We start from the raw sequence: 27749 nt of genomic DNA on the forward strand, positions 1-27749 counted from the left end.
AAATCTCTAGGTTTAAGCCTCAACAGAAGCATGGGCATACCCTAGTTAAAATTTCCAGCCTTGGTTGAAGCCAGTACCCAATGCTTCACTGGAGGTGGAGGTGGGAAAAAAACAAACCCTGACTGGTATAGCAACAGGAGGGGAGGATTCCTTCCCAGCTTTTGTGGCAGCCAGCAAAGCCCAAAAGCATGGGAAGTATCCATAACAGAGTATAGATACAGCTCCTTTCAGATCATCTCTGACCAAGAGAAGTTGTTCTGGCTATCCAATCTAAACCTACTTAAACCTACTTTGCTGTACCTTCAAACCATGGGTCCACACCCTGTTCTCTACAACAAAAAAGCAGAATGTACTGTCTTTAATTATCCAAGTATCCCCTTGTTCTTGCACAGAGAAGGATTAAACAGGAACACTTGATTTACCTTCATCATTGTGCACATTTAGAAGTAAAATAGATTAAGGAGCACATGCCAATTATTTATCTCCTCTGAGTAGTTCCAGTGTATTTCAGTCACTTTTCATCTGAAAGCTTTTATTCCCGTATCCCTAATAATTTTTACTGCATATCTCTTTACCCCTTTGATTAAATCCAGTAATGGAGTCCTGTCTAGGACTGGTCAACATAGTGAGAGGTGAAAATAGCCTTTTCTTCTGGAGCTGCCAATTCACTGACCAGTATCAGACTATTCTACCAGGTGGGCTTTGCTGCAGTTGGTTGTCATGGAGTCCCCCTCTGGTGGGTGTTCGCTCAGGACACCTGTGACCTTATATGGTCTTTGGAAGTACCCCCTGAAGGCATCACTTCTAGCGTATCAGAGGCACCTGCCTCCTTATCACTCTGGTACCCTGTTCTTTTGGTCCCTCCCTTTTCCCGGATATCTGTAGCCCCAACTAAAAGAGTTAGTTCAGTTTTTCCATTACTTAACTTTCAATAATTAATTCATTACAAAAATCTTTACACAAAAGATTAACTAATTAAAGATTCTATGTTTTATGTCAGGGGTCCTCAAGCCCCATCCCACAAGCCAAATGTAGCCTGTTGAACCATGGCATCTGGCGTATAGGACTCCCTATGAGCTGGGAAATTTTGTGGTGAGGAAGTAGTGGTAATTAAAATTTCCATACTTGCACCATTGCCAAAGTCCTGCATGGCCAGATTGGGTATGAGCCAGGCTGTTGCCACACAGCCAGATTGGTCCCAGACTCTTCATGCACAACCAGATTGGGCCCCTGTTGCACCCACCCCACAAGCTGGATCAGGCTCACTGGCTGGATCTAGCCTGCCAGCAGATCTGGCATAGCTCATCAAGGGCAAAAAGTTTGGGCACCACTGTTTTATCAAGTATCTCTTCTGTAGATCTCTCAAGGCAGCTCAGAGACATTTAGTGACTGAACAGTATAACCGAAAATAGACATCATCAGATCTGTAGTAGGCAACCATTGATCCCCTCAATCATGGTGTACACAGTAAGAAGTCTAGTCAGAAGCCTGATGAATCTGTGTTGCTGACAAGCCCAATTCGAGTGATTGTAAATGTCCATGAGAGATTGGGTCTTCTGTACGTACACCCTTCAGACTGGACAGTTTGACTCTAGTGGCAAAATGCTATGGTGCAATGTGAGGTAGTATGCCTAATTGTAGTTTTATAAAGGTATAGCTTTTCCACCTTTTTCAGGATTAGGTCACCAACAATAACAAGATTTCAATTACCAGTTTATTTTAGTGGTGATCCCGATTTTCTCCTGCCATGCCTTTGATGGAAAGAATTTTATTTATTTTTAATTGGGAGGGATGGATTTAGACACCACTGTATAACCTGAATATGTTAATTTGTCTTGTAGCACTGAACTCTTGAAACCTTCCTCCAAGTCTGTGGAAATTCTGAAATTCTTATTATAAAAACTCAGGGATCAGTTTTTTTCTTTTAAGTGTCTTGTATTATTTAAATTACTTAACAATTTTTTTTTTTAAGTAGTTCAGAATTTTCTTCTCCAATTCCTAACAGATAGCTTCTTTAGACTTTGGTAACTACAATGCCCAGTCTTAAAAAAACCCAGGATAAACAACAAAACGAGAAGAAACCCTTTTCAAATGATGTTGTTTAGTATGCTCATCTCCTAGGGATACATCTATCAAATAATGAAAGTGTTTCCGACGTCTCTCCCAACTATCTGTGTCGGGGCTTCAATTTTTAGAAGCTGCAATGTTCACTATTCTCCAACTCACTTTTGGTTCTTTTGTTTTTCCCAACATAAAATGTAAAGAAAAGGTTTTACTTGTTTCTGCTGAGCTCCCATGTTCTCCATATAGTTATCCTCTTTTTGTCCCTCGTTTTACATCAATGTCTTCAGCTGGAGCCTGTCTCTGACCAGTAAGACTCCTCTTAGTCTCCCAGCCAGCTGCCTGTTGGCTCTCCATCACTCCAAGCGTCCCACATGCTCCCTTGGGTTTCTCTCTCCACCACATCACTCTTCTCACCTTCATCCAGGTCTCTCCTCATCTCCGCCTTTCTCTGGGGCCATTCTAGCTTCACGGAGCAGTAACTCAGAAGTGCGGCTCCCAGCGAATTCTCCTCTCCTTTGCTGGCTCCTGCCCACTCTTGGGCAGTACTGGAATTGTCCTCTTCTCTTCCTCACATGCAAATACTCTTTTTCACCCTCCATGCTTGATGTTTCAAAACCAAAGTGGAGGAAGGTTTTTAATTCCTATGCACTGGGATTTTGCTCAGTCATGTGATCTACCTTGGGGCTCCGCCTCCCCTACACCCTGTCCTAGCACCAACCCAATATTATCCATCACCATCAGGTAAGTAGGGCCACCTGCAAGCCCACAGCATCCTTAAATACTTGGTGCACAATACATCTAAGCCAGAAGCCACAATTCATCAGTGCCCATAAACTACCTGGCTATCTCTGTACAGCGTCCTATGCCTTGGACAGGGCTTTCTCCTGCATGCTCAGTTACTTGGAATTGTATGATTCTCTGGCCTCTCTGGAGATGGGAGTGGGGTGGGGAGGGGGGGAGAGAGATATTTTTCTCTGCTTCCTTTCTCCACTCATAGTTAGATGTCTTCTTATTCCCTTTTCAGGACGACCTGGGCTTCCCATCAGCTTGTCAGGTACCACTGCCACTCTAGTCCATCAGGATGCCACTCTGCAGGTGAGTTTGAAGGCTCTCCTGAGTCTTCATCTGTAGGAAACCTCCATAGGTTTCCACCGCTTGCCCCTTGCCAGGGCAATCCCCTCTGGAAGCCAGCTCTCTCCCTTTGGCTTCTGCTTCCAGGCCCTGTGCTCTGGTGGCAGGCATGTCTTTTTGCTGGAGTTGGCCTCCACCCAGCCAGCCAGAGCCAGCTCATGTCAATAAAAGCCTGCTAGGAATGGAGCCACGGGTTTCCCCAGGTGTTGGGATGCCTTGCATGCCAGAAAGCTGCCGGGCTGGGGTTCCCCCAGAACTCCTGGTTTGTTGGAGGTCACGGCAGCTCCTGTCTGACTACCACAGTGACAAAGCTTGTTACAAGTTTCACAGATTCATATGTTGTCTGAGTTGGAGTCCAAATTTATAGCAAGCTGCTTTCTTCTTTCTTGCTTTGCTTCCATCCTTTAGATCAAAGCTGCTTCATGCTTCATGTTGAGCTGCACCTAGTTCCAGATATTCTCTTGAGACTGGACGGGATTCTGCACATTCCTCCCAGCTTCCTTCTTTGATGTTGAATGACTACATATAATTTTTTCACACATCATAGTATCACCATAGAGGGTAACTGAGCATTTTGGAGCCATCTTGAATCTGACTATACAAAATATTTTTGGGGTATGGTCTTTTCCCATTATCCTGACATGACAGATCCATTGCAACCTCCTCTTGATAGTGGTTTCTAAGTGTGTCGGCCTACGCACTCCAATACCTTTGGGCATTTTTTGTTCCATGTGTTGCTGATGAAGTGCTGGGTGCTTTTAATTAGTGAGCTGTGCTAATTAAAAGTGCCTGGCACTGCATTGGGAGCACATGTATCACTGGTGCAGTGAGCTTCCACACTGAGAAAACGGCAGTGGTGTGCTTTGAATTAAAGCACATTGAACATGTTTTAGTTCAAAGTGCACAGCCATTTTCTCATCACAGAGGCATGCTGTGTTAATGATATTGTGATGCATGGGGCTGCCAAAGTGTGTCAGTTTACAAGCTCCATTAGACTTGATTATTTGAGTCTGCTCTGACATGCTAAAGTGTCAGAGTAGGCTCCTTGCATGTGTGTAAGTGCCCTCTGTGTTTGGTATTCTGTCTTTCCACTTTAGTTTCAGGATATTTTGCAGACATCTCATGTGGAAGCCATTCAATCTCTTCATGTGCCTAGCATATGTAATCCATATTTCTGAATCATAAAGCAGGAATGATGGTACACAAGTCTCGTAGATTTGCATCTTCACCTTAGCTGATAGCTTGCTGTTATTCCATGCACATTTCTGTAATACAACTAGTGCAGTGGTTTTCAACCTGTGCAGCATTCCTTGATAGGTCATCAGGGGTTCTGCAAAGAGATTGGAGATAATGGCAGAGCAGACTGGGAAGTAGTGCACTGTCATTGCTGGGCCAGATCACCTGGGTCCAGTTCTCAGAGCCACGGAACAAGGGGTCGGGGTACTGAAACAGGCAAAATATGAAAAAGTTGCATGATGTTAGGAATTTTGAAAACCACTGATAGTGATAACTGCATGCATCTAACTTTGGCATACTTGCTTTTGAACACTGTCATTGCAAATTCTAACTTCATATTAAAATATTATATTCACTGCTTGATCTGGGTAGTTCAACAATACATCACAGTGGATGTACTTTATATAACTGCACTGGTGTGACTTACTAGAAGCTGGTGTAAAAGTTACCCCTGAAAAAATCAGGAGTAAAAATTAGTTCAAGTTACACCAGTGTAGGGATCACATGTCCTCTTCTATTCTGGAGTAGCCATTTGCTCACTGCAAACAGGCTATCGCCAATTCTCCTGCCAACTCAGTAATGATGCTCTGTAATAGTGCCTACAGGCAATCTCCCCCTAGAGAAACGGTTGCCTGTCCATTCCAGATGCTGGAGTAACTTACATTAGTGTATAAAAGTGATCTAAAATACACTTAGTGGTGTCCAGACCACAAATTATGCCTTAATTTTGTTTTATTAATACAGACAAGGCCACAATGTATGGCAACATATGTGGGATAATACCATGTGTTTAGTAGTATTTGAATGTAATAAAACCTATGCTGTACATGAGGCCTAAGTGCTGAACCAGTGAATTGCAGCCTGAGGGCCAGAGGGTACATTTTTGGATTTATAGTGTTCGTATTTTGCCTTTGGACAATCATTTTTACCCTATCCCTAAAAGAACCAAGTGAGGAAAAAGCTGATCAACTGCATACTTCTATTACTTGAACTAACCAACAACCTCTCTTCATACAGGAAAATACAAGTACCAGCAAATATTCTGAACCTGGGCATTTAGTTTTAGTGAAAGCATTTATAACGGATATTGTGAAGGTCGATGGAAGATCCTGCTGCACGCCTTGTCACACATCCCTTCCTTATCCACCAAATACTGGTTCTGTTGAAATGAGTGCATTTTCCACCAGTGAATTCAGTACAACTAGTTTATGATATCATAAGGAATCTGGGTTTTTTACCAAAAGTATGTCCACTTTACATTCTGCAACATGGGGTAGAGTTAACAAACTTACATAATAACCGACACACTTTAGAGTGGAAGATAAAAATTTAGACAAAAAACTCTATGTTATAATGAACTTAAGGCTGAAATTGTACATTTGTAACTTCTGAATACATAACATTATCAGGAGTTTGAATTTATCCTCCAACCAAACAGCATGCAGTGTAAAATGGAAGGTAGGCCTGTTGCAACCTTCTGTATAAAGGTCAGAGGGGAGAGCAACAGGGGGATTGTCAAGGTAGACATCTGCTATAGGCCACCAAAGCAGAAGTAAGTGGGCAAGGCCTTCTTTAAACAACTGATGAAAGTTTCCAAATTGCAGGACCTTGTTCTTATGAGGGACTTTAATTACTGTGACACCTGTGGGGAGGCAAACTCAGCAGTGCACAGGCAGTCTGGCAAATTCTTGGAGTGTGTTTGGGTTAACTTTTTGGTGCAGTTGGTAGGGAGACCACCTACGGAGAAAGCTCTTCTCAACTTGCTGCTCACAAGCAGAGAGGAACCAGTCAAGTAAATGTAAATAGAAGGTAACTTGTGATAGTGACCACAAAATGATCAGGAAGGAAGGGAGGGAGGGAAGGAGGGAGGGAGAGAGAGGAGTAGTAGAATAAAGATACTCAATTAAAAAAGTAGATTTTAACAACCTTAGGGAATTGGTGATCAGGATCCCCACAGAGAGGCAAGTCTGAGGGGAAAAGGAGTCCATAATAGAAGACCAGCCTAGCTAGATAGCCATCTCTTCAGTGTTTTGATGAAAAAAAAAAAAAAAAAAAAAGTCCTACAGAAAATGGAAATGTGATCATATTACTAGGGAAGAGTATAAAAGTATTGCACAGGCAAGTAAGGAGAAAGTTAGGAAGGCCAAGGCATGATTTGAGATGCAACTGCCACACTTCTTAATGTCTGCCTTGTGGATGTTCTTGAAACGTTTCCTCTGGCCTCCTCATATCCTTTAGCTGAGTTGGGAGTATAGTTATTGTTTCAGTACATCAGGCATGAGCACACAATCTCCTATCCACTGCAACTGATGTTGAATAATCAACACTTCCATACTGATGTTGTTAGCATTGGCGAGGACACTGGCATTTGTGCAATGACCCTCCCACTTTACGCAAAGGATCTTTTGGAGGCAGCGCTGGTGATGGCATTCCAGGTTTCTAGAAGGCTCCTGTAGGTCATACATGCTTTACAACTGTAGAGGAAAGCTGGGATTACCACAGCCTTATATAGTAGGAGCTTTGTTCAAGTCCTGATGTCATGATCATTGAACACATGATGATTCAGTCTTCCGAAGGAAGAGCTGGCACATCAGATCCTGCACTAAATCTTCTTGTGGATGTTGGCCTTCCTGAGAGATGGCTGTCAAGGTATAGGGTGTTCAACATTTTCCAGCTCCTGTCCATCAATGAGGATCTTTGTTGGGGGAGTTCATAGACCTAGAGCAAGTTGGTGAAGCAGCTTTGTTTTTCCAAAGTTTAGGGTCAGTCCCAGGCACTGGTATGCTTGAGAAGCAGTTAAGGGTCATTTGTACGTCCTTCTCAGTATGAGCAACAACAGTATAATCATCAGCGTATTGAAGTTCCACAATCAAGGCTGAAGTAACTTTAGTTTTGGCATGGAGGCAGTAGAGATTGAACAGGTCCCCATCCATCCTAAACTCGATGCTGATGCCACGTGGCAGATACTTATGGATGAGCATGCTGATGATCTCAAGAAAGATGGAAAGCTCCCTGGGCAGCCAAACTTTGATAAGATCTTCCATTAAGCATCAGGGTTAACAGAGCTGAAGGCTTCTACCAAATCAATAAAGGCCATATACAGTTCCTGGTGTCATTCTCAGCATTTTTCCTGGATCTGCTGGGCCGCAAAAATCATGTCCATGGTGCCTCTCAATGGTCTGAAGCTGCATTGAGACTCAGGAAGAATTTCTTCAGCAAGAGAGAGCAGTTGGTTCAGCAGAATTCAAGCAAGGATATTCCCAACAATGGAGAGGAAGGGAATACACCTTGATAGATTCCACAGTCCAAGGGCTTATCTCTCTTTTTAAAAATAGTGACAATACTGGCATTCTTAGGTCAGTGGGAATTTCGTGTTCCAGATTTTGAGAAACAGCGTATGGAGCTTCTTGCTCATAGTTTTCCCACCAACTTTGAAGACCTCAGCTGGTATGCCATTGTCCCGGGACGCCTGTTTATACAGCTGCAGCCAGCTGGTGATGCCAGCACTGAATGCCAGCTGGCTCAGATAAAAATGGTGGTGCACGCTGCGGAGCTGGCGAGAGGAGGGAGAGTGCTGCTGCCGAGGTCTCTATAGTAGAGCCGAGTGAAGGCATAGGACCCAGAGAACAGGAATGGCTGGGGCAGAAGTGAAGAGGAAGCAGAGGAGCATCTCAACGATGCTGCAGAGCCGGCGGCAGAAGGACGCCTGGATCACTGTGGAGGGACGGCAGAAGACACTCCAGGAGAGATCTGACCCGAGAGAGAGGGACGGTAAGGAGTCCAGGGACAAGTGCCACTGGAGGGAACTTAGCCGCTGGATCGGGAGGTGCCTTAGAGTAGGCAGGGAACTGGTGCCTATGGGGATGAGGCAACCAGTGTCCTGGTGAAGTGCGGGGGAGTAGTTAAAAGGGCAGTACGCCCGGTTTTGTGTTCAGGCTTCCTTTTATTTTCTTGTTGATTTTGGTTTAACCCCAGGCCCTGAGGGGTATAGGAGGGCAACCGACCTGCACTGTGGGCCAGATAGTGTTGGGAGGGGCCCAGGCAAGACTCGGCTGTGGGTCCTAGAAGCGAAACACTGATCAGCTCGTTGCTGCTACACAGGAGGCGAGGCCAGGGTGTAGGGGTGGCAGAGCCCTGAGAACAACTACCAGGAGGAACATTAGGGCCAACGAGCACCCCCGATGAACAGCCCCGAACATTGAGGTCATCAAGTCGTGGCAAGCGAGGATGGGCTCAAGGATTCAGGCAGAAGTCACCAGCTCAGGCAGAAGCGCAAGCCCAAGAGGTGCGTAACATCTATCACCCAAGTGAGAGAGGCACGAGAACGGCTAGTTGAGTCCCAGCAGCGACAGCCATCAAGGCCAGAAGTTTTATTGTTCTTCATCTGTCTTATTGGCTGGTAGACTTCTTCAGATGTTGGTGGAATGGCAAGTACTTACCTTATTGGATACTTACAGGATGGATTTGATGGTTTCATTAGTCACAGTTGAGTCTTGGTTCAGCTTTTGGTAGTGCTCCTTCCAGCAGTTGCTGATGGACTCATTGTCTGTGAGGAGTGGACTGCTATCTTTAGTTCCAAGTGGGGTGAGTCTTCAAGAGCTTGGTCCATACGTAGCTTTGATTGCACTGATGTTCCGCACGTCATGATTGTCAATTGTTGGATTTCTTTTGCCTTTCTTCCCACCATTTAGTTTTGATTCCTCAAATTTTCCTCTGGGCTTTAGCTTTAAGCCATCAAAAAGTTCCCTGATTCTGACTCGCTGTGGGATGGTTTTGCCAGTTACAGGAAGCTTTTCTCTTCTGACTGAGAAGGGCTTTGATCTTAATGTTGTTTTTGTCAAACCAGTCCTGATGATGTCAGGTGGTATAGCCAACTGACTGTGCAGACCTCATGGATCGTTTCTTTTAGAGCTTGCCAGTCTTCCTCAACACAAATATGTCAATATCTACAAGTATGTCAAAAGTAAAAGGAAGACCAAAGAAATCCTAGATCCCTTACAGAATGCAGAAGGCAATTTAGTTACAGATAATGCATAGAAGGCTGAAGTATTGATGTCTTTTATACTTCAATTTTCACAAACAGGGGCAGCTACCAGATGATAAGCACAGGCAGCAGCAAAGATAGGGAAGGAGATAAACAGCTTAGAGTAGTGGAAGAACAGGTTAGGGATTGCTTAGAGAAACTAGAATCTTTCAAGAGAGCAGGGCAGGATGGGATGCACTTTAGATTATTGGAGGGATTGGCTGAGATAATTTCAGAGCCATTAAGCTATCCTCTTTGAGAATATGTGGGGGTCAGGTGAGGTCCCAGATTACTGAAAAAGGGCAAAGATAGTGCTCATTTTTTTTAAAAAGGGAAGCATCTTGGGAACTATAGACTAGTCAGTCTGACCTTGATACCTGGAAAGATCATGGAACAGGTCCTGAAAGAATCTATTGAGAAGCACCTAGACTAGAGGAAAACAACATGATCAGGAACAACCAGCCTGGATTCACCAAGAGCAAGTGATACCCAACCAACCTGATTTCCTTCTATGCTAAGGTGATAGGCTATGTGAATTGACTTAGCAAGTTGTTTGAAGCTCTCTCCCATGACACTTTTGTTAACAAAATAAGGAAATGAGAAGTACATGAAAGCACTGTAATGTGGCTACATAACTGGTTCAATCATCGTGCTCAGTGAATAGTCATTAGTGGTTCAGTGTCTAATTGGGAGGAGGTCTCAGGTGGGGCTCCCCTGAGGTCTGTCCTGGGTCTGGTATTTTTTGACATTTTCTTTATTTTGACCACGGGTGGCCAAACTGTGGCATGTCTGCCACTTGCAGCATGGGCAGCCTCTGTGCCTGGCACACAACAGATCAGGGAGGGGACAGGCAGCACAGCAGCAGATAGGGCAGGAAGCAGAAAGCAAAGCAGCAAATTTGGACAGGGAGTATAGGGAAGGAAAAAAGCAAAGCAGATCAGGCAAGGGAAAGGGAATCAGTGGTGCGGGGGAGGAGGGGCGGCTAATTTGTAGCACAACTGCCAAAATATTAGCCCCCATGGAACTGGGTACTTCATTAGCAAATTTGTGTATAATAGCAAGTTGGGTAGTTGCAGGCACTCTGGAGGGTAGGTCTAGGATCCCGACCTGGATAATTTACAGAAACAATGTGCAATCAACCAGATTAAATTCACCAAGGACAAATGCAAAGTTCTGCACCTGAGACACAAGTATTGCATGAAGAAATACAGACAGGGGAATGACTGGCTGGGCTGGAGTAGTGCACAGAAGGACCTGGAGGTTGCAGTGAACCATAAGTGGAATACCAGCCAAGAATACTCTGGTTCCCCAAAAAAGCCAACAGCAGTGCAGGGTTTCAAACTCATCTAGCCCCAGTCTACTTGCCAGATGAGTGGCATGGGACCCATTCAGGAGCATCAGATCTCCCTCTTGGCCCCCCAAAGCGCTTGGTTCTGCTGGCCTGGAACTGGGCCACACCTGGCTTGGTTCAGCTGGTCTGGGGTGGATGCAGCACGTGGTGCAGTCTGTGACTGACTGGAGCCAGGATCCTACGGAGCATGGTCCTGGACTGGCCAGGGCAAGCGCTTGATACTGCATGTAGAGTCTCATGGGTCCAGGACCTGCTCTGGCCACTCTGGGACTGCATTGCCCACTCTGTGACCCACACGACAGGCTGAACTGGATTGGCTGCATTCTGCAGCTGGCATCCCCAACTGCTCTGAGTAGGCCCTGACCTGGCACGTGGAGGGAGCGGCCTGGGGAATGGCCCCTGGGCGGGCCAGCGTTGGGAGGGATGGAGGTGGCTCCTTGGCCGCCCCTGGTTCAGCGGATTGTGTCAGCAGAGGCGTTGGCGCAGGGCAAGGGCAGGATTGTGAGGCTCCACCGGGCTCGAGCTCCCGGGGTTGCGCCGCGCCGCGGACCCGCACTGCAGGGAGCGGACACAGCACAGCCCGGAGCCCCTACCAGGGCCTGCTCGGCAGCTCGGTTCGGGGGCCACCGCGCTTGCGGCAGGCGGCGCCTCCGGGCCAGGGCGAGCGCTGGCTCATTCACCAGCCCGGCCCCGGGGAGCGAGCGAAGCCCGCGGACCGCGGCTCCAGGCGGCGTCTCGCCAAGGCCTGGCGTGCGCGTTAGGGCCGGGGCCGAGTGCGGCTCTGCGCGGGGCTCCCCCTGGCGGCCGCCGCCGCCCTTCCCACAATGCCCGTTCAGGCTGCGGGGTCCCGGCCGCCGCGGCTCCAAGATGGCGCAGGCGATATTCGAGGCCCTGGAAGGTAACGGGGCTCGGGCGGGGCCGGCCCGGGCGGGAGCGCGGCGGCAGCGCCGGCGCCTCCCCCTCCCCGGGCAGCCGCGGCTCTTCCGCGCCGGGCGTCTCGCCTCCCTCCGCTGCGCGGGACTGGGGTTGCGGCCGCTCCAGGCTGCCAGGCCCGGGGGAGGGTTCGTGGAACAGCCGCTCGCATCCGCAGAAGCCTGAGTCGCCCGCCCCTTGCGGCCCGCCGGGAGGCAGCGCCCCTGGTCCGGCCCGCGCCGTGGGAGCCCCGGGCCCAGCTGCCCCGGCCAACCTGAGGGACTGGCCCTGAGGGCACCCCCAGCCTTCCTGACAGGGCAGCCCCGGAGAGGCCCCAGGCAGAGCCCCGAACGCGGGGCAGGGAGAAGCTGCGTCTGCTCTCTCCCCACAGCCGCAGCTCAGCCCCTCAGTAGGGAGCGCGGGCGCGGCTGAGCGACCCGCAGTGCTAGCCGCAGCGCCGCAGCCTCGGTCGGTCAAGGCTGAGAGCTCGGATCCCGCTGCGGTCAGGGCGGGGCAGCAACCGCTGTGTGCAGCCAGGCCTGGGGCTTTGAGGGGCAGCTTGGGCTAGTGCTGGCCCCTGGCCAAGCCCTGCCTTACTCTGCCCAGGCCTGAATTCCCTTCTCTGAAGGAGGGATGCTGCGCTGGAGTTGACCCGCATCTACTTGGCCTTGACTGGCGGTGAGGTTTTCACCCCTCAGTCTCCTGGCTTTGGAGGGGGAGATCTAGTTGGCCTGTTAGGGGGACTCGGGGTCAGCATAAGCTAAACACATGACCCTTGTCAAGAATTCTGTTTGGGAAGAGAGAGTGCTGAATGTACAAGAAAACCCTGGGTGCCTTAGACATGTAGGGCTGTGTTCCATTACTAGTATTATTTAGCCACAGTTCTGCAACTGGACCTGTGCAAGTAGACCCTGCTAACACCAGTGGGTCTCTGTGAGGCCACAAGCCTGTTTTGTGTTGATCCCTTGTAGGACAGGGACCTTTGGCACTTTATCCAACTACAATATTTCTGATTAGAAAACTCACTTTCATGAATGTTGTTATTTTTTTAAATTGCAGCGGGAATATTTTTCATTCATTGAAGTGACTCCAGACTGTCAACTCAAAGACCTGATGCTTGAGAGGTTTTTTTTTTTAACTTTGCTATGTTACAAATAGCACCTGAGGTTGTAGTAATTGAAAGATTAGTGAGAAGAAATATTTATCTCTGTTTTGTCAGTTTCACTTTATGCCTTTGACAGCACTTTGTGTAGTCAGTTTCACTGTTTCCTCTTTGTAATCAGTTCCTCATTGTGTGGGTTTTCTCACATAATCCAGAAGATGAGAACACATTTTAGGGAATTCAAAAATGTATTTTTTTTTTAAAACGAACAAAAATTGGCAGCAACAGTAGCCTACTTTTTTTTTAATTGACTAAATTTCAAGTTGTTGGTGACTTAGCCTTCAGCTGCAGGGTTGAAAATACAAACATCTCATTAATAAATTCTTTGGGGCAGAGATGCATCTTCACATCTGTCAGCAAAGCGTCTAACCCAGTGTAGGCATTTTGTAAAAACCAAATAGTGATAGTGTGTAGAATTCCGAATATGAGCTAGACTTGAAAGAGAACTCAGTAGGTAAACACAAATCAGAAACCTGTAGTGTCCTGCTGGCTCCAGATCTCCACCTTTCTAAGAACAATTCTCTGGCCCTATCACAGTCAGAGTCAGCTGGAAGGCTGCTTTTGTTAAAGACAAGCTGATCAAATCTGACCCAAGCATAATTTATGCCAAACCAGTGCAATGTATTTTTTTTTAAGTATGCAGACAGCCTGAACTGGCTTTAGGTATGTGGGTACCTACAAGGTATTACAGTAATTCTTAAGCTTATTGAAGAACTTCTTGAGTCAAACTTCAAATAATTTAGTTACATATTTTTACACCTAATTGGAGAAGTTACAGCCCTTGGGCAAATCTAGTAAATTCATGTACAAAATAGTGGTGATATTAAAATTGTCTTGCCTCATTCTCACTAAATAATGCAGATTGCACTGCTAATGTTATGGTTGCTCTGTTGTCTGTATTCTCCTCTGGATTTTTATTCAAGCTTCTCTCTGGTGCCAGTGGGATCAGGAATAGTTTGTGATGGTAACTGAATGTCTGGCTACATACAGTGACTAAAAATTTAACTGGCCCATTCACAAAACCAATTTGGGACTCCTGGCATGATGATAAAAAAGGAATTACAATTTAAAAATTCTTGAGCTTCAGTAATTCAAGATATCTTCATTATAATCTTAAAAGTTTACAGCATAATGTTTAATATCAAATTCTCTTTTCATTATTTGTTAAGGTCAAAATTCCAGCAGTGCCTAGTCAGTCCCATTGGGTTAGTGTGGTTAAGATGCACCTGTTTTGATAGTAGCACACAAGGGAGTGACATGGCTATCATAGTTTCATAGTTGTTAGGGGCTGAAAGGGACCTCACAGATCATTGGGTTCAGCCCACCTGCACTTGGGTAGGAAAGACCACTGGGTCAGATGATCCCAGCAAGATGGGCATTAAGATGGTTTTTGAAGATTGCCAGGCTGGATAACTGTACCACTTCTGCGGGGAGCCTGTTCCAAACCCGTGGCACTTGACTTGTAAAGAAGTTTTTTCTTATGTCTAGCGTGAAGCAATCTTCAATCAGCTTGGGCTCATTATTTCTAGTCCTCCTCTGGGGAGCCTTGGTGAAAAGTTGCTTCTCCAGGCCCTGATGTACTCCTCTTATATAGGCTGCCACCAGGTCCCCTCTGAGTCTTCTCCAGCCTGAACAGTCCCAAGTCTTTCGGCCTCTCCTCATATGTCCTGGTCTCTAGGCCTCTAATCAGGCTCCTTTGGACTCTCTTGAGCTTCTCCACGTCCTTCCTGAAGTGCAGTGCCCAGAACTGGAGGCAGTACTGTAGTTGCTGTCTCACCAAGGCCGAATAGAGCGGAAGGATGGAATCCTTAGCCTTGCTCGAGATGCCTCGGTAGATGCATGCCAGTGTTTGATTAGCTCTGCCAACTATGGTATTGCATTGGTGGCTCATGTTCATTTCGTTGTCTGTCACGACGCCCAGGTTTCGTTCAGTTGTGGTGCTGGTTAGGCTAGCACTGCTGACCCTGTAAGTATGTTGTGGATTATTTCTTCCCAGATGGAGCACTTTGCGTTTCTCTGCACTAAATGACATCAGGTTAAGTTCTGCCCACCTCACAAGCCTGTCCAGATCAGGCTATAGTGCCAGCCTGGTGTTGTCAATGAACTTTGGCCGTTTGCTTTTAATACCCCAATCCAAATAGTTGATGAACGTGTTGAAAAGCACTAGTCCGAGTACTGAGCCCTGAGGAACACCACTGGTCACGTCCTGCTATGATGGTCTGGTCCTATCTTTCAGTACTCTGGGTCCTACCACAGAACCAGTTACCTAGCCACCGGACAGTAAAGTAGTCAAGGCTGCTTTTTTCCAGTTTAACTGTGAGGACATCATGGGAGACCAGGTCAAAGGCCTTTCTGAAATCAGACTGAGCACCTGAGGTGCAAATGGCCACTTTTGGGCCCTGAATAATGGTGGCATATGATTAGTGTTCCACATTTTCAGTTTTTACTGAATTTCACCAAAAAATTACTTGATTTTTTTTTTCATTGAAGTTACTTGGTTTTTACATATTTACACCCGTTTTTCAGTTCACTCAGTAATATTTATTTTTATGAAATGCCATCCCGATAGATGGTTTTGATTTCACCACTGAAGCTGAAGCAGTTCTTATATGTAAAACTCGCTCCAGACATATAATGGAGCCAGTCAGATTAAACTATATTAATATTGCACCATGATTGGCTAATGTGACATAAGTAGGCACTTAGTGCTTCCATTTAATGTGGAGCTGAATAAAAACATACACAGGAAACTCCCCCCCCATAAAAGATGGGTAGAAAGCACAAATCTTTCTGTGAATATAGCTGTGAAAATCAGTGCTTAGAAGTTTTCAAAAGGAGTGAACAGGAAGGTAAAGAGGATGCATTGCACTGCAAGTACTGTGGTATTGAGGTCAGTTGTCATGCCAACAGGATAAAAGAACATGTAGAAAGCAAGCAACACATTAAAATTAAAGAAGAATGTGAGATTAGGGATAAACAGGCCATATCTGTAGCCTTTAACAGGGCACTAATGAAAGAGAGAATCCAACACGGCTGTGTTAATGAATTTGTTCCTGCTGCTTGTTTTGCTGGGCAACCACTGTTTCTCACAGAGGGACTGATTGGTGACTTTGTGTGATAATACTGTCCAGCAGCAAGAACTCTTCCTAGTGCAGGCAACCTCACTCATAAGAACCTGAAAGAAAATGATGAAGCTTTAGTATCTAAAGTGATTGAAAAAATTAATGGAAATGTGGTGTCTAGTTTGATTTTTGACGAATTCCCTGATGTATTGGACTGCCTGATTCTCAGCCTTTTGTTTTCATTTTTTGATTTCAAAGCCAAAAAACCTGCATTGTTTTGTGCAGATGTGACATTCATCCCATTTACTGACACCCCAAGTGTCCATGCAGCAGTATATGCAATGTTAGAGATGTACCAACTGACTTGGGAAAATGTGGCCACCATTAACATGGATTCTGCCTCCTATATGGCTAAGTTTTCATGGGAGATAAAACCCAAGCAAAAACCGGAGCTATTATGAGTTACTTGTCCTGCTCATTTAATTCATGTTGCACTATCATCCACAACTACTGAAGAAATGAGAGACGTGAAATCTTTTGTCATTGGATATAGGGCTGTTTTCAAGCATGCAAACGAGCTGAAGGCTTTGTGTTTATAAGGTGCAAGACTTAAACTTAACTGCTGATTACTGACTCCTGTAGTGCCACATTGGTGGATGAGTTTCTACCTGGCTGCATGTCTCGTAAATCAGGCGTGGACTGTGCTAATAAGTATTTTAGATCACCCTGAGTTTGTTGGTGCTGAAGCAAAAACACTGAAGAAACAGGCAAACAATCTCTGTGACCGCCAGATTTTGCGCACCAAGGTTGTGTTCACTGTTGACAACTTGGATTGACTGTCTGAAATGGAAAAAGCACTGGAGTTCTCTCCTGCTGCTGCCAACCTGATATTTTCTAACAGTTCATCACATACAGTACTGACAACCAAAATATAATTTGAATTGAACACAAAAGCTACAACAGAAACAAATGGTGAGAAAACGCAACTGTTTCCTGAAATCCTTTTGACTTTGGAACACAAAAGAACCAAAAAAACTTTCAAGGAGTTAAACACTGTTCTCTGCAAAAAATGGCAGGCCACTCTAATACATAGTTTGAACCCCGAAGTGTTTGGCGCCGAAGATTCTTTTTGGACTGTCATCCAGGTGTTGAACCCCTTCCTCAAGGTGGATTTTGCAGCAGACTATGACCAGTATGCCAGCCATGTGCTTTAACCATTTGCTTGCCACCAAAAATGAAATTTTGCATCTTAAAAGTGAATACACTATGTGAACATACCCTATCCCTGATAATGTGGAACTGTATGTCCTGGCTTTTTGGAATACCCACCAGACACTTCCCAACTTTACCAAAGTTGCATGAAGAGCTTTGAGTGTACCGCCCGGATCAGTGGATGCAGAATGCTTATTTTCAAAACTGGACTACATCCAAGAGAGGAAGAGGCTCATCATGAGTGAGGATGCACTTAAGAAAACCAGGGCCTATGTAAACCAGGATTTCTTGAAAAACTATTAGTTTTGATGGGACACAAATATGTTTGTATATAAAAAAATTTAGCCTAACCTTACTGTTCTTTGTTCTTTTTCTAATAATTTTACACAAAAAAACTTAAGAAAAATATTATTGGACAAAAGTTGGACATTTATGTATTTTTTAAATCCTTGTTCATGGATACCATAGGGAGTTATGACAGTAGGATGGGGATACTTCTCCTGAATACAACTAATTCTTGCTGTATTACAAAGGTAGAAACCGTTTAAACGTGTATGAATTGTTAGTATATTAAAAAGTATATATGTATAAATTTATTATTATTATTTTCCATGATTTAAACTATTTTTTTCTTTTCTTTTATCCCAATTTCAACCTGGTTTTTATGTCTGGAAGATAAACCTTGAAAAATTCCCGGAATTTTCTTTTGAAAATAAAAACCAAAAATGTGGAACACTGTGTATGATTCAGGGGCAGCAGCCAGGAGTTTGCTGCTGAGGGAGTGGAGTAAGTAATGTCCTTGGCATGTAGTGACCAGCTAAAAAACACTGATTTTCGGTGGCAAAAAAGGAGATGATACCTTCCCTCCATCAGCAGCTCCTACACCACAGTGCCTGCTGCTGCTCTGCCCTCCCCACCGCTGGAGGTGCTGCAGGGAAGGTGCAGAGAGTGGGACAGGGAGATGAGGTGCCCTCCTCCTCCCCCCTTTATTCTGGTAGACCACTCCCTATTTATGCACTTGGGGCTCTTGCCCCACTTGCCCACTCATGGTTATAGTACTGCTGGCCAAGTTGCACAGCAAAAGACTGGCCACACTTTGCTGATTTTGTTTATTTGTTAATACTAACTTCCACTATGGAAGTGGTGCATAAGTGAGTTCTTAAATAGTTGTTGGTATGCTGCATATTGATGGGTGATGACTGATGAGAGTGCCTCAGTCTCCTTTACGGAAATCCAGAAGTTGTACCCTGTACTAAGCAGTACTTCTGCGTTTTCTTTGGATGTAGTGTTTTTCAATTTCTTTCTTAAAACTGGCGAGGAAGGAGAGCCTGTAAGAGGAAAGCTAAATAGCTTCTCTACTTCATTTCCTTAGGTTTTTGCGATTGGTTGCAGCATTTTTCTTCCTCCTGGTATGGCATGTTAATTGATGTTACATTAGGATCTGTGTATTTGCTTTATCTCTCAAAAATTATTTTACCCTTGAAAATTATTTGTTTTTGTTGTGGTGGAGCAATGGCTGCAAGCAACATAGTTAAAACGTCCTGCATTATCATGAGCTTTAAAACTTTATTTTGTAAACATTTCATTGAAATGGCAAAAAACTACCACAGCATAGACTGTAAACTGTGAGCACAATTTGAGTTTTTCATGGTGATATGATTAAAAATGAATTGAGAGAGAGGGTAAGGAATATAAGAATCTCTGCTCTTGACAGGTTTTTTACGTGAGTCAGTGACTGAGTCTGTCTGTCTCTCAAAAACCAAATGACTCTAAGACTGCTCCCTTATGCTGATTTGAGAATATCAGTTGCATCATTAATAGGGTGCATGTTATAAGCATTACCTATGAATGGAAATATTAGCACTGAAGCAAGACTACTGATTTAGGCCACACATCTTCCTCAGTGTAAATGCAGTCCCTTGCTTCTGGGAGAGTCTGAAGTGAAACTAGTTGATAGATGACTTTCATATACAAGTTTCCCTCGATTTATCCGGGTTCTTTATATTCCAATTCTCTCTTGCATGATGAGCATATTTAGACATATAATTCATTATATGCAAAGTAAATTTGCTCTTATGCGATCAGCATAGATGACCCCCTCCACCCCTCCCCCGCCCAAGCAGGTAAGCCTGTGTGGGGAGGGGAAAGGGACATGACCCCACTCACCCCTTCCTGTTTTGGAGCGGTCCTGGGAGTGGACATCACCAGCTGCCTGCAGCTGTTGGGTTGTACTGTGCCCTGGTGCAGGCAGCTAGTGTCAGCTGTTCCTGGGGCTGGCTGGGGTGAGTGCAAACAAGTGGAGCCCCAGGTGGTGCAGGGCACAGCATGCAGCACTTACCCCGGCCCCAGGAGCAGCTGACACCAGCTGCTTGTAGCAGCTCGTCTGCACCATGCCCCCTGGGGCTCTGCCCCTTCCCTTCCCATGCTGGAGTGGCCTCCGGAGCAGCTGACACTAGCTGCCTGCAGCTGGGCTGCGCCGTGTCCTGGAGCAGGCAGTTGGTGTCAGTTGCTCCCCGGGTCACTGCAGCGCGGGCTGGGGTGAGTGCAAACAAGTGGAGCTCTAGGCGGTGAGGGCACGGCACTCACTCCAGCCCCAGTCCCAGGAGCAGCTCTGGGGAGCACCCCGATCCCCTGCCCCTTCCCCTACAGACTCATGTAAACAGCAGACAAGTACAGTGTGGTGGTGAATGTTTAATTGGTTTGAAAAGAGAGTAGTAAAGGGTCTTCAGTTACAGTGAACCTGTATACTTCAGTTACAGTAAATCACTGGTAGGAGCTACAGGCAGTGTAACATCCATAGGAGAATTAACAGGCTGTCATCATGCTCCAACACCAGTGGTGTGGTGCTGGGGGTAGCTGAGTGAGCCTTCAAGAACTGGAACGTGATTCACTGCCTTGCAGATGGTTGGATATGGGCATATACCTCCTTGTAGGGACAAAGGGGAGAGTTCAAACCATGCTTGAACTGCAGGCTTCTGTCCAGGCTAGGGTCCATATCCAGGGCAAACTGAGCAAGTCTCTCAGGTTGTGCAAAAAAACTCTGCCAGCTTCTTCATAGTCATGTCCTTGACCTCAAGGACCACCTCTTGCTCCTGTTCATCCTCTTCCTTCATCAGCAGCTGCAGTCTCTCTCAGTTCATCAACACTTAATTCCTCATTGTGGGAATCAGCGAGCTCCATGACATCTGCCTCCTCAAGGTCTGAAAAGCCATTTCCTCTCATCTTCTATCCAAGATCCATAACCTCTTCAACAGTTGTGCACAGTTTCGGGGAGCGCCTAGATTCCATGATGCATTCCTTCCAGAGAGGCTTCCAAGCACCATTTATGGTGGTGGACTTACTTCATCCCATGAAGCCTTAATGTTGTTGATGGCATCCCTCACATTGTATACCTTCCACCACTCACAGATTGTTGGCTTGTTGGGTTTATAAGTATCCTCCAACAGCTGGGAGATGCTCTTTCTTAGATAGTAGGTCTTGAATGTTGATATCACACCCTGATCAAGAGGCTGGATTAGTAAGGTCATGTTAGGGAGGAGGAACACGATTTTCACATTGGGGCTGATAGTTTTCCATGTGTTTAGGGTGTCCAGGAGCATTGCCAAGGACAAGTAACACCTTATGTGGTGGGCCAGTAGGGGGGTGCTCCTGCTCTGAGCCACCCACCTCACTGTGCCTGACCACCTTCCAGGCTCTGAGTGCCTCCCCGTGGGTGCCTCATATCTGGCCAACCCCCTTCCTGGAGCATGCCTGGGGGTAACGCTGCCAGCACCCAGGGTCTGGACTGATACTGGCTCTGTGCCCCCAGGGCAACACAGGCCTATTAGTCCTTGAGGGTACTCAACCCACTTCAATAACTTGGGGTGCTTCCCTTAGTCTGAAGCACAAATAATGGCCTCCCTTAGCCGAACCAAGAGGACCCCAAGGTATAATCTAGCCCCTTTCCCAATAAATCTCCCATGCTAGGTATGAAGGAGAACTTTATTGGTGACCAGGAGTAGATTTGGAATAGGGTACAGGGTACAGCAATGTCAGTGAAATCCCATTTAACAAACTGGCATGGCTGAGTAGCTTTTGATCATGCATCTGAGTTACTGCAAGCTATATATCTAGTTAGATCTCAGGTAGCTTACTCACAAGTATCATCCAGAGGCAGGTGGAGGTTTCCTCTGGAAGTAGGCAGTTAATTGATCATGAGTTTCAAGAGAGAGCAAGTTTCAGATGGTCCAGCTTCTCTCTAAGTTTTCACCATGGCTACTGCATCTCCCCTTGGGCAGTCCTTAACTTATATAGACCTCATTCACCTAGTCCAGTGGAAGCCAGCACCTGTTGGCTGCCAGCCAACCAATTTGGAATGCATCACTGGTTGCCAGGTAGATTGTCAGGGTCTCTACCCTCCTCCCAGTTGGGTTGTAAGCCACTTACCCAGGTATGTGATGCCAGTCACTTAGGTGGAGGAAGCAGGTTTCCCCCCTCCCTCAGGAATGTATCCAGCTCAGGCTCACATAAGGGGTGGGGCAGAGGCGTGACCATGGTAACCAAATTATCAGGTAGCAGAGTTTTGGAGAGAGACAGTGACGGTGTTCTGCCACACCTTAAATACAAGGTTAGCTTCCATGCCATAGCGCTCTGCCTCCACGATAAAATGTTGAGTGAACCAGTCCTCAAAAAGTTGGCCTGTAAAACTATGCCTTCTTGTTTGCAGCCCATTGTACAGGCAGCATGTTCCTACTCAGTCCTTTTAATGCACGTGGGTTTAGGGAGTGGTATATTTATCAGTGGCTTATACATAAAATCTCCAGCAGCATTGCCACACAGTAGGACAGTCAGCCTGTCCTTTGCTGCCTTGAACCCACTTGCAACCTTTTCCTTGGAGATGTATGTCCTAGATGGCATCTGCTTCCAAAACAGCCCTGTTTCATCTGCATTGAAAACTTGCTTAGGACTGTACCCTCAGCAGCTATGATTGCTTGAAACCTCTCAGGAAACTTTGCAGCACCTTCATGATCAGCATTTGCAGACTCCCCAGTCATCTTAACACTGTGCAATTCATACACCAGAATAACTTGTCAAACTGACCCTTATTAGCCATAAAGGGCTCTTCAGGGCCACCATCATCTTGAAGTAGGCAGCCATAAATTTATAGGGCCTTACCCCTTATTGCAGCAGAGGAAAAATTCATCTTCTTCTGGATCTGATCTTCCACCCACACCCCCAGCATCTTCTCCAACAGCGGGTTCCTTACTTTTGTTCCTATATTGGCAGTAAGTGGTGTAGAATGGATCACAGAATTCCTTATGTTGTCAGCATTCTTCTTGATGGCATGTTACGGTTGATGCACTCAGTTTGAATGCACGACCAAGTGCAGAGGGCCCTTCACTAGCTTTTGCACGTTTCAAAATGTAGTTTTGTCTCCAGTGTTAGTGAAGTTCTTTTGTGCTTCACTGATGGGGGAGGGGTAGGAGATAAGCTAGAGGGATTTTTAGAAGCCATAACAGCTGTAGCTGGGGTGAGTGGGGACAGGTGGAGCCCCAGGGGGTTTGGGGCATGGTGCAGTCCAGCTGCTATAGGCAGCTGGAGTCGGCCACTCATGGAGCCGCTCCAGCACAGGCTGGGGTAAGTGGGGACTGGCAGACCCCCTGGAGTTTGGGGCATGGTGCAGCCCAGCTGCTTGTAGCAGCTGGTATCAGCTGCTCCCAGGGCTGGGGTGAGGGACATGCCCCATGCTGTCTGGGAGTCATCTGCTCCTGGGGCTGGGGTGAGTGCCTCACTCTCTCCTTCCCTCCCTCACTGCCATGGGAGCCTATTCCTATTTGTTACATTATAAAGTGTTTTCACTTTATGTATATTCAATTTATATGCTGTTCTCTGGGAACACATGTATTGCATAAATCAAAGGAAACCTGTAAAATGCTACTGTCACATAGAGGAAAGTTAATTGAGAAAGGAGAAGTGAGATTTGAACTTTGAGTAGTTTTGAAATCTGTATGCAGTTCGTGAACAAAGATGTGAAGCCTAACAGGGAAGAGAGGGAAGAAACCTGTGCCTGAAGCCTTCTGTCCCTTTTAAAATGGTTTAGTAGGGCTGTGCAAAATGACTATGTCTTGTTTCAAATTTCAGATTTGGCTATTTTGGAGGACAGCAAAGAAAAGAATTAGCCATGCACTCACTGGCTCTGGCAGCAGTGATCAGGTCCTCTAAAGGCTCATGGCAGAGCCCCCCAGTATAGTGCAGGGCAGTGGAGGGCAGCAGCCCTCTGCCTGGCAGCCGCATGGCAGCTGTCCCATGGTGCGGGTGCAGTGTTACTTGGCAGGATGCTGTGCGCCTCCTGGGAGCTGGGGCAGCTCCACATGTGAGCGGGAGCTTGGCACTGCTCAGCCTCAGCAGCCCCAGCTCCTAGACAGTGCGTGGCACCCTGCTGGGCTGTGCTGCACCTGCGCCAGGGGACAGCTGCCATGTGGGTGCCAGGCAGGAGGCGTCGATCCTCACTGCTCTGGGGGACTCTGCCACGAGCCCTCAGGCCCTAATCACAGCTGCCAGAACCGGTGAGTGTGAGGCTTTTGTTTTTTTTAAAGTGCCAGGATGCTGTGAGGGGCAGGGAGCCATTGGAGCAGGGCTGGGCAGGGGCACAAAAGGTGCATGCCCCTGGTGGCTGGGGGGGCGGGGCACAGCTGAGCCTGCGGTGACAGTGAGCAGGGAGCTCCTGGAGATGCCGCCGGCACTGTTGGCGGAGGGTGGTAAGCGCTGACTGCAGGTCAGCATTCACCCACAGGCACTGTCAGCAGCGTTGACAGTGTTGGGGCAATCGTGTTCTGCCTGCAGACACCGGGGTGGCAAAAGGCAATCGCACACAGGTACTGCTGACAGCGTTGGAGGTGCCTTTTTGCAGGGGGTGCACTGTTATACGCAGAGGTTGCACGTGTACCCCCTATGTGTTGCCCTGGCTGGGGGGGGAGATTGGGGAGCAGGGGCTGTGTGGAGGGGCTCTGCCATATGGGCCCAGAGCTCCTACAGCTGGTGAGTGCAGGATGCTTTTTTTTTTTGATTCCCGAATGGCTGGGTCCAGGTGGGGAGAGGAGGGGGTGACTGGGGAATGGTGGCTGTGTGAGGGGGGGACAAGGGAGCTGTGCCAGGAGACCCCAGGGCCCCCACAGCCCCTGCTACAGCTGGTGAGCATGGGGCTTTTTTTTTTTAAAGTGCCAGGAGGCTGGGCCAGGCAGGGCGGCTGTGGGTGCTTCTTCCGTGACTCCCCTGGCTTTGCTCAGCGTGGGAGCCCTGAGTAGACTCGGGTGCTGGCATTTGCCCCAGCCGGCAGCAGCAGCATGCTGTCATCCTACATGCACATCCAGGGGCCTGCGCCCCCTGGGAGAGCTGTGGGGCTGTGCCAGACCCTTCCCAGGGGGCGCAGGCCTCTGGATCTCCTCGCAGGATGACAGCAGGCTGCCATCCTTCTCCCAGAGCACTGGGATTGGAAGGGACCTCAGGGACAGATTGCAGGCACTGGCCAGCTATAGATGTCAATATCAGAGCGGTCCTTCCCTCTCTCATCTCCCTCCCTCTTCTTAGTTTCTGTTTCTCTGGAAGCTCAGCTCCGAAACATCCAAAACATTTTTGAAATGTTTTGGATGGTTTCGTTTCGTTTCGGAGATGTTTCAGAGTCTTCCATTTCATTTCAGATTTGGTCTTTTGGGCACTGAAACAGGCCGAAACACCTCCAAAACAAAACAGCTGTTGAAATTTTCCACAGCCCTATAGTTTAGTAATAAGATTATATAGGGCTGGGGTAGGTCTGATGCAGGTCTGTAACATGAGAAATCCTGATGCTCTCTGCAGTACCATGCTGCTTTTCAGAGGGACTAAACCAGTTTGGGTTACCCATGTGCTACACTTGGACCTCAAAGCCTCCCCCCCATCTTTAACATCTGTGAAATTCCATATGCTTTTAATCTGCATCCCAAGCAACAGTGGCAGCCTGTCTTATCTCTGTTCCCACTGCTAAAAAAAATCCCTCTTTACTCCATAACAAGCTTCCCAAGAGTCATCTCCCTCCATCAGCTGTCAGATGTTCTCTTACCTCCTTCCCATCCATCCCAGATGGCTTTCTGCAGGGGAATAGCAGGTTTCTCTTTCAAGAAAATTAACACAATAGGATAGAGATAGGTACAGGAAGAGGACTAACTCAGTGAATGAAGAAAACTAGTAAGCAAGGAGCTCATGAAAGGGAGAGAGGGTACTACTTTTCTGTGTAGCTTGTTCAAGTCATATGAACCATAGAGACAAGATTTAGACTCTGAACTGGTTTCAGTTTTGGGAGGGGGGCAGTAGGGGGTAGGAATTGAGCCTGGGTGTGGATATGCTTGTCCTATAATTCTTGTTTCCATCTTTTTCAGGAATGGATAATCAGACAGTGCTGGCTGTTCAGTCCTTGCTGGATGGTCAAGGAGCAGTTACAGATCCATCTGCTCAAAATGTCAATGCATCCAACACCATCCAGTCCATGGGTGAGTTCCTTCTCTGCATGATGCACACTGAGAGAAAGGTGGCTCTCAAACAGGCTGTTTTTCCCACAGCATTTTCTGTCTAAATGACTGTCAGAAATGGTTTGGCAGAGCAGTTATCCATGGGACAGAGGTGGAGGGTTGCTACTACATGTTAATTCTAAAGAGATTGTGGCCTATTAGCACATTTGACGGAATGTGAGGAGGAAGTGAGGGTTGGTGGTGGGGGTGGGGATAGAGATGGACTGTATGGTGCCGTCTAGACATGGGTGACTGGTGCCACCTTAGTCAGGAGGGCATGTGCCCCCCCCTCCCCCCCCCCAGCAACCAGGAGGAGGGTGGTGCCCAGCGGCCCATTGTGCCAACTGGGAAGCAGCTGCGGTACTCCTGGAAGTGGCCATGGCTCTTCATTCAGCACTCCCACTCCCTGACCAGCACTCATGGGGGGGCACCAGCACACCTACCTGCTCCCCCTGCCCATTGCGTAAGCGGGGGGCACAGCCTGTCAGGGGGTGCACCAGTGCTCTCCGGGGGTGTATATGTATCACCTATGTGTCGCCACTGCGACTAGAAGTTTGGTGTGATTTTTTTCTCATGCAGCAAGGTGGCTTGGGGTGGCTAGCAGCAGGCCTAGCTCTTGCAGCCCAGTTAATCCATGGAAGAAGGAAATTCTGTCTTGGCTTTCACAGACTGTTATTCAGTCATTTAGGGGCATATTTTCAACCCAGTTATTCAGAAATCCTGACTTTCTCTGTTTAAAAATCCCAAATTCTCTGATTAAAACCCTCCAAATCTACATTTTTCCACAATTAAAATGAAACACCACTATATATAGGTATCAGTTGAACACAATGTTGTATTGATATATAAAAAATGTTAAAGCAATTTTGAAGCTTACCAGTGCCTCAATCATCATAAATTAAATTCTAAATACCTATATATTTTGGCATTGATTTTGATTTTTTTAATCAAGGAAAATTAGAACTCCCCCTGCCCCCTTTGCTCACTGGGACGTGGGTCCAGCTGCAGCTGTCCCCCTGCTGCTTTGTGGTGCTGAGCAGCCCTGATATGCCAGTGCCTAGTGCCTGCCCATACCATTGCCCTTTGCTCCCAAGCCACAGTCTCCCCCTTCCCCACCGCACTGCTGGTGCCCCTCGCTTCCGACCTGCAGCTCCCTGGCCCTGCCCATGCCCCTCACTCCCAACCCACAGCACTCTACCCCTAGGTGGTCCTCACTCTCAACCCACAGCCCCTTGCCCTTCCCTCCCTGCTGCCAGGGCCACCAGACCGGGGCCAGCAACCCCCTGCCCCTCCAGGAGCACCTGAGTCCCAAATGTAGCAGAGCTCATTGGGGGGCAGGGCGGAAGATACAGGCTGACCACTGGGGCTCAGGACTCCCCATTCTTCTGCCCTTCCCCCTGGGGCCTCTGTGGCCCAGTGGGTGTGACCTGGCACAGGAGGGTGGACAGCCTCGGTGCTGCCACTCCCCCAGGGTAGGGGCAAGCACCACTTCCCTTGAAAGTTGGTTCCAGCTCCTAGCCGCCCTGATTGTGAAGTAGTGCCTCCTGATGTCTAGCCTGAATCTACCCTCAGTCAACTTATGGCTGTTATTCCTTGTTACTCCTGGTAGTGCCCAGGGGAACAGGGACTCTCCCATTGCCTGCTGGTCCCCCTTGGCAAGTTTATAGGCAGCCACCAGTTCCCCTCTCAGCCTTCTTTTGTGGAGGCTGAACAAGTTCAGGTCCCATAGCCTCTCTTCATAGGGCCTACCCTGCTGCCCCCTGATCATGCGAGTGGCCCTCCTCTGGATGCTCCTGATGCTATCCACATCCCTCTTGAAGTATGGCACCCAGAACTGGACGCAGTACTTCAACTGCAGCCTGACTAATGTCGCATAGAAGGGGAGGATCACCTCCCTGGACCTGCTCGTGATGCATCTATGGATGCATGACAGGGTGTGGTTAGCCTTCCTGACTGTGTCCCCACATTGGCGGCCCATGTTCATCTTGGAATCAATAGTGACTCCAAGATCCTTTTCTGCCTCTATGCTGACAAGAAGGGAGTTCCCCAGCCTGTAGGTACGCTGCAGGTTCTTCCT

General features: G+C 47.3%; 1 protein-coding gene across 2 annotated transcripts in view; it reads left to right on the top strand.

Moving 5' to 3' along the window:
- Positions 1–11599: 11599 nt before the first annotated feature.
- ZNF341 (zinc finger protein 341) overlaps positions 11600–27749 on the top strand; it is a 49623-nt gene continuing 33473 nt past the window's right edge. For both annotated transcript variants that reach the window (XM_019539717.1, XM_019539718.1), the window contains exons 1-2: positions 11600–11703; positions 25544–25654. In XM_019539717.1, the coding sequence (XP_019395262.1) occupies positions 11673–11703; positions 25544–25654 (142 nt within the window). In that variant the 5' untranslated portion in view covers positions 11600–11672. The remainder of the gene's footprint in view (positions 11704–25543; positions 25655–27749) is intronic.

Source organism: Crocodylus porosus, unplaced genomic scaffold (genome assembly GCF_001723895.1).
Source record: "Crocodylus porosus isolate Cpor-Errol unplaced genomic scaffold, CroPor_comp1, whole genome shotgun sequence".
In the NCBI taxonomy this organism is placed as follows: Eukaryota; Metazoa; Chordata; order Crocodylia; family Crocodylidae; genus Crocodylus; species Crocodylus porosus.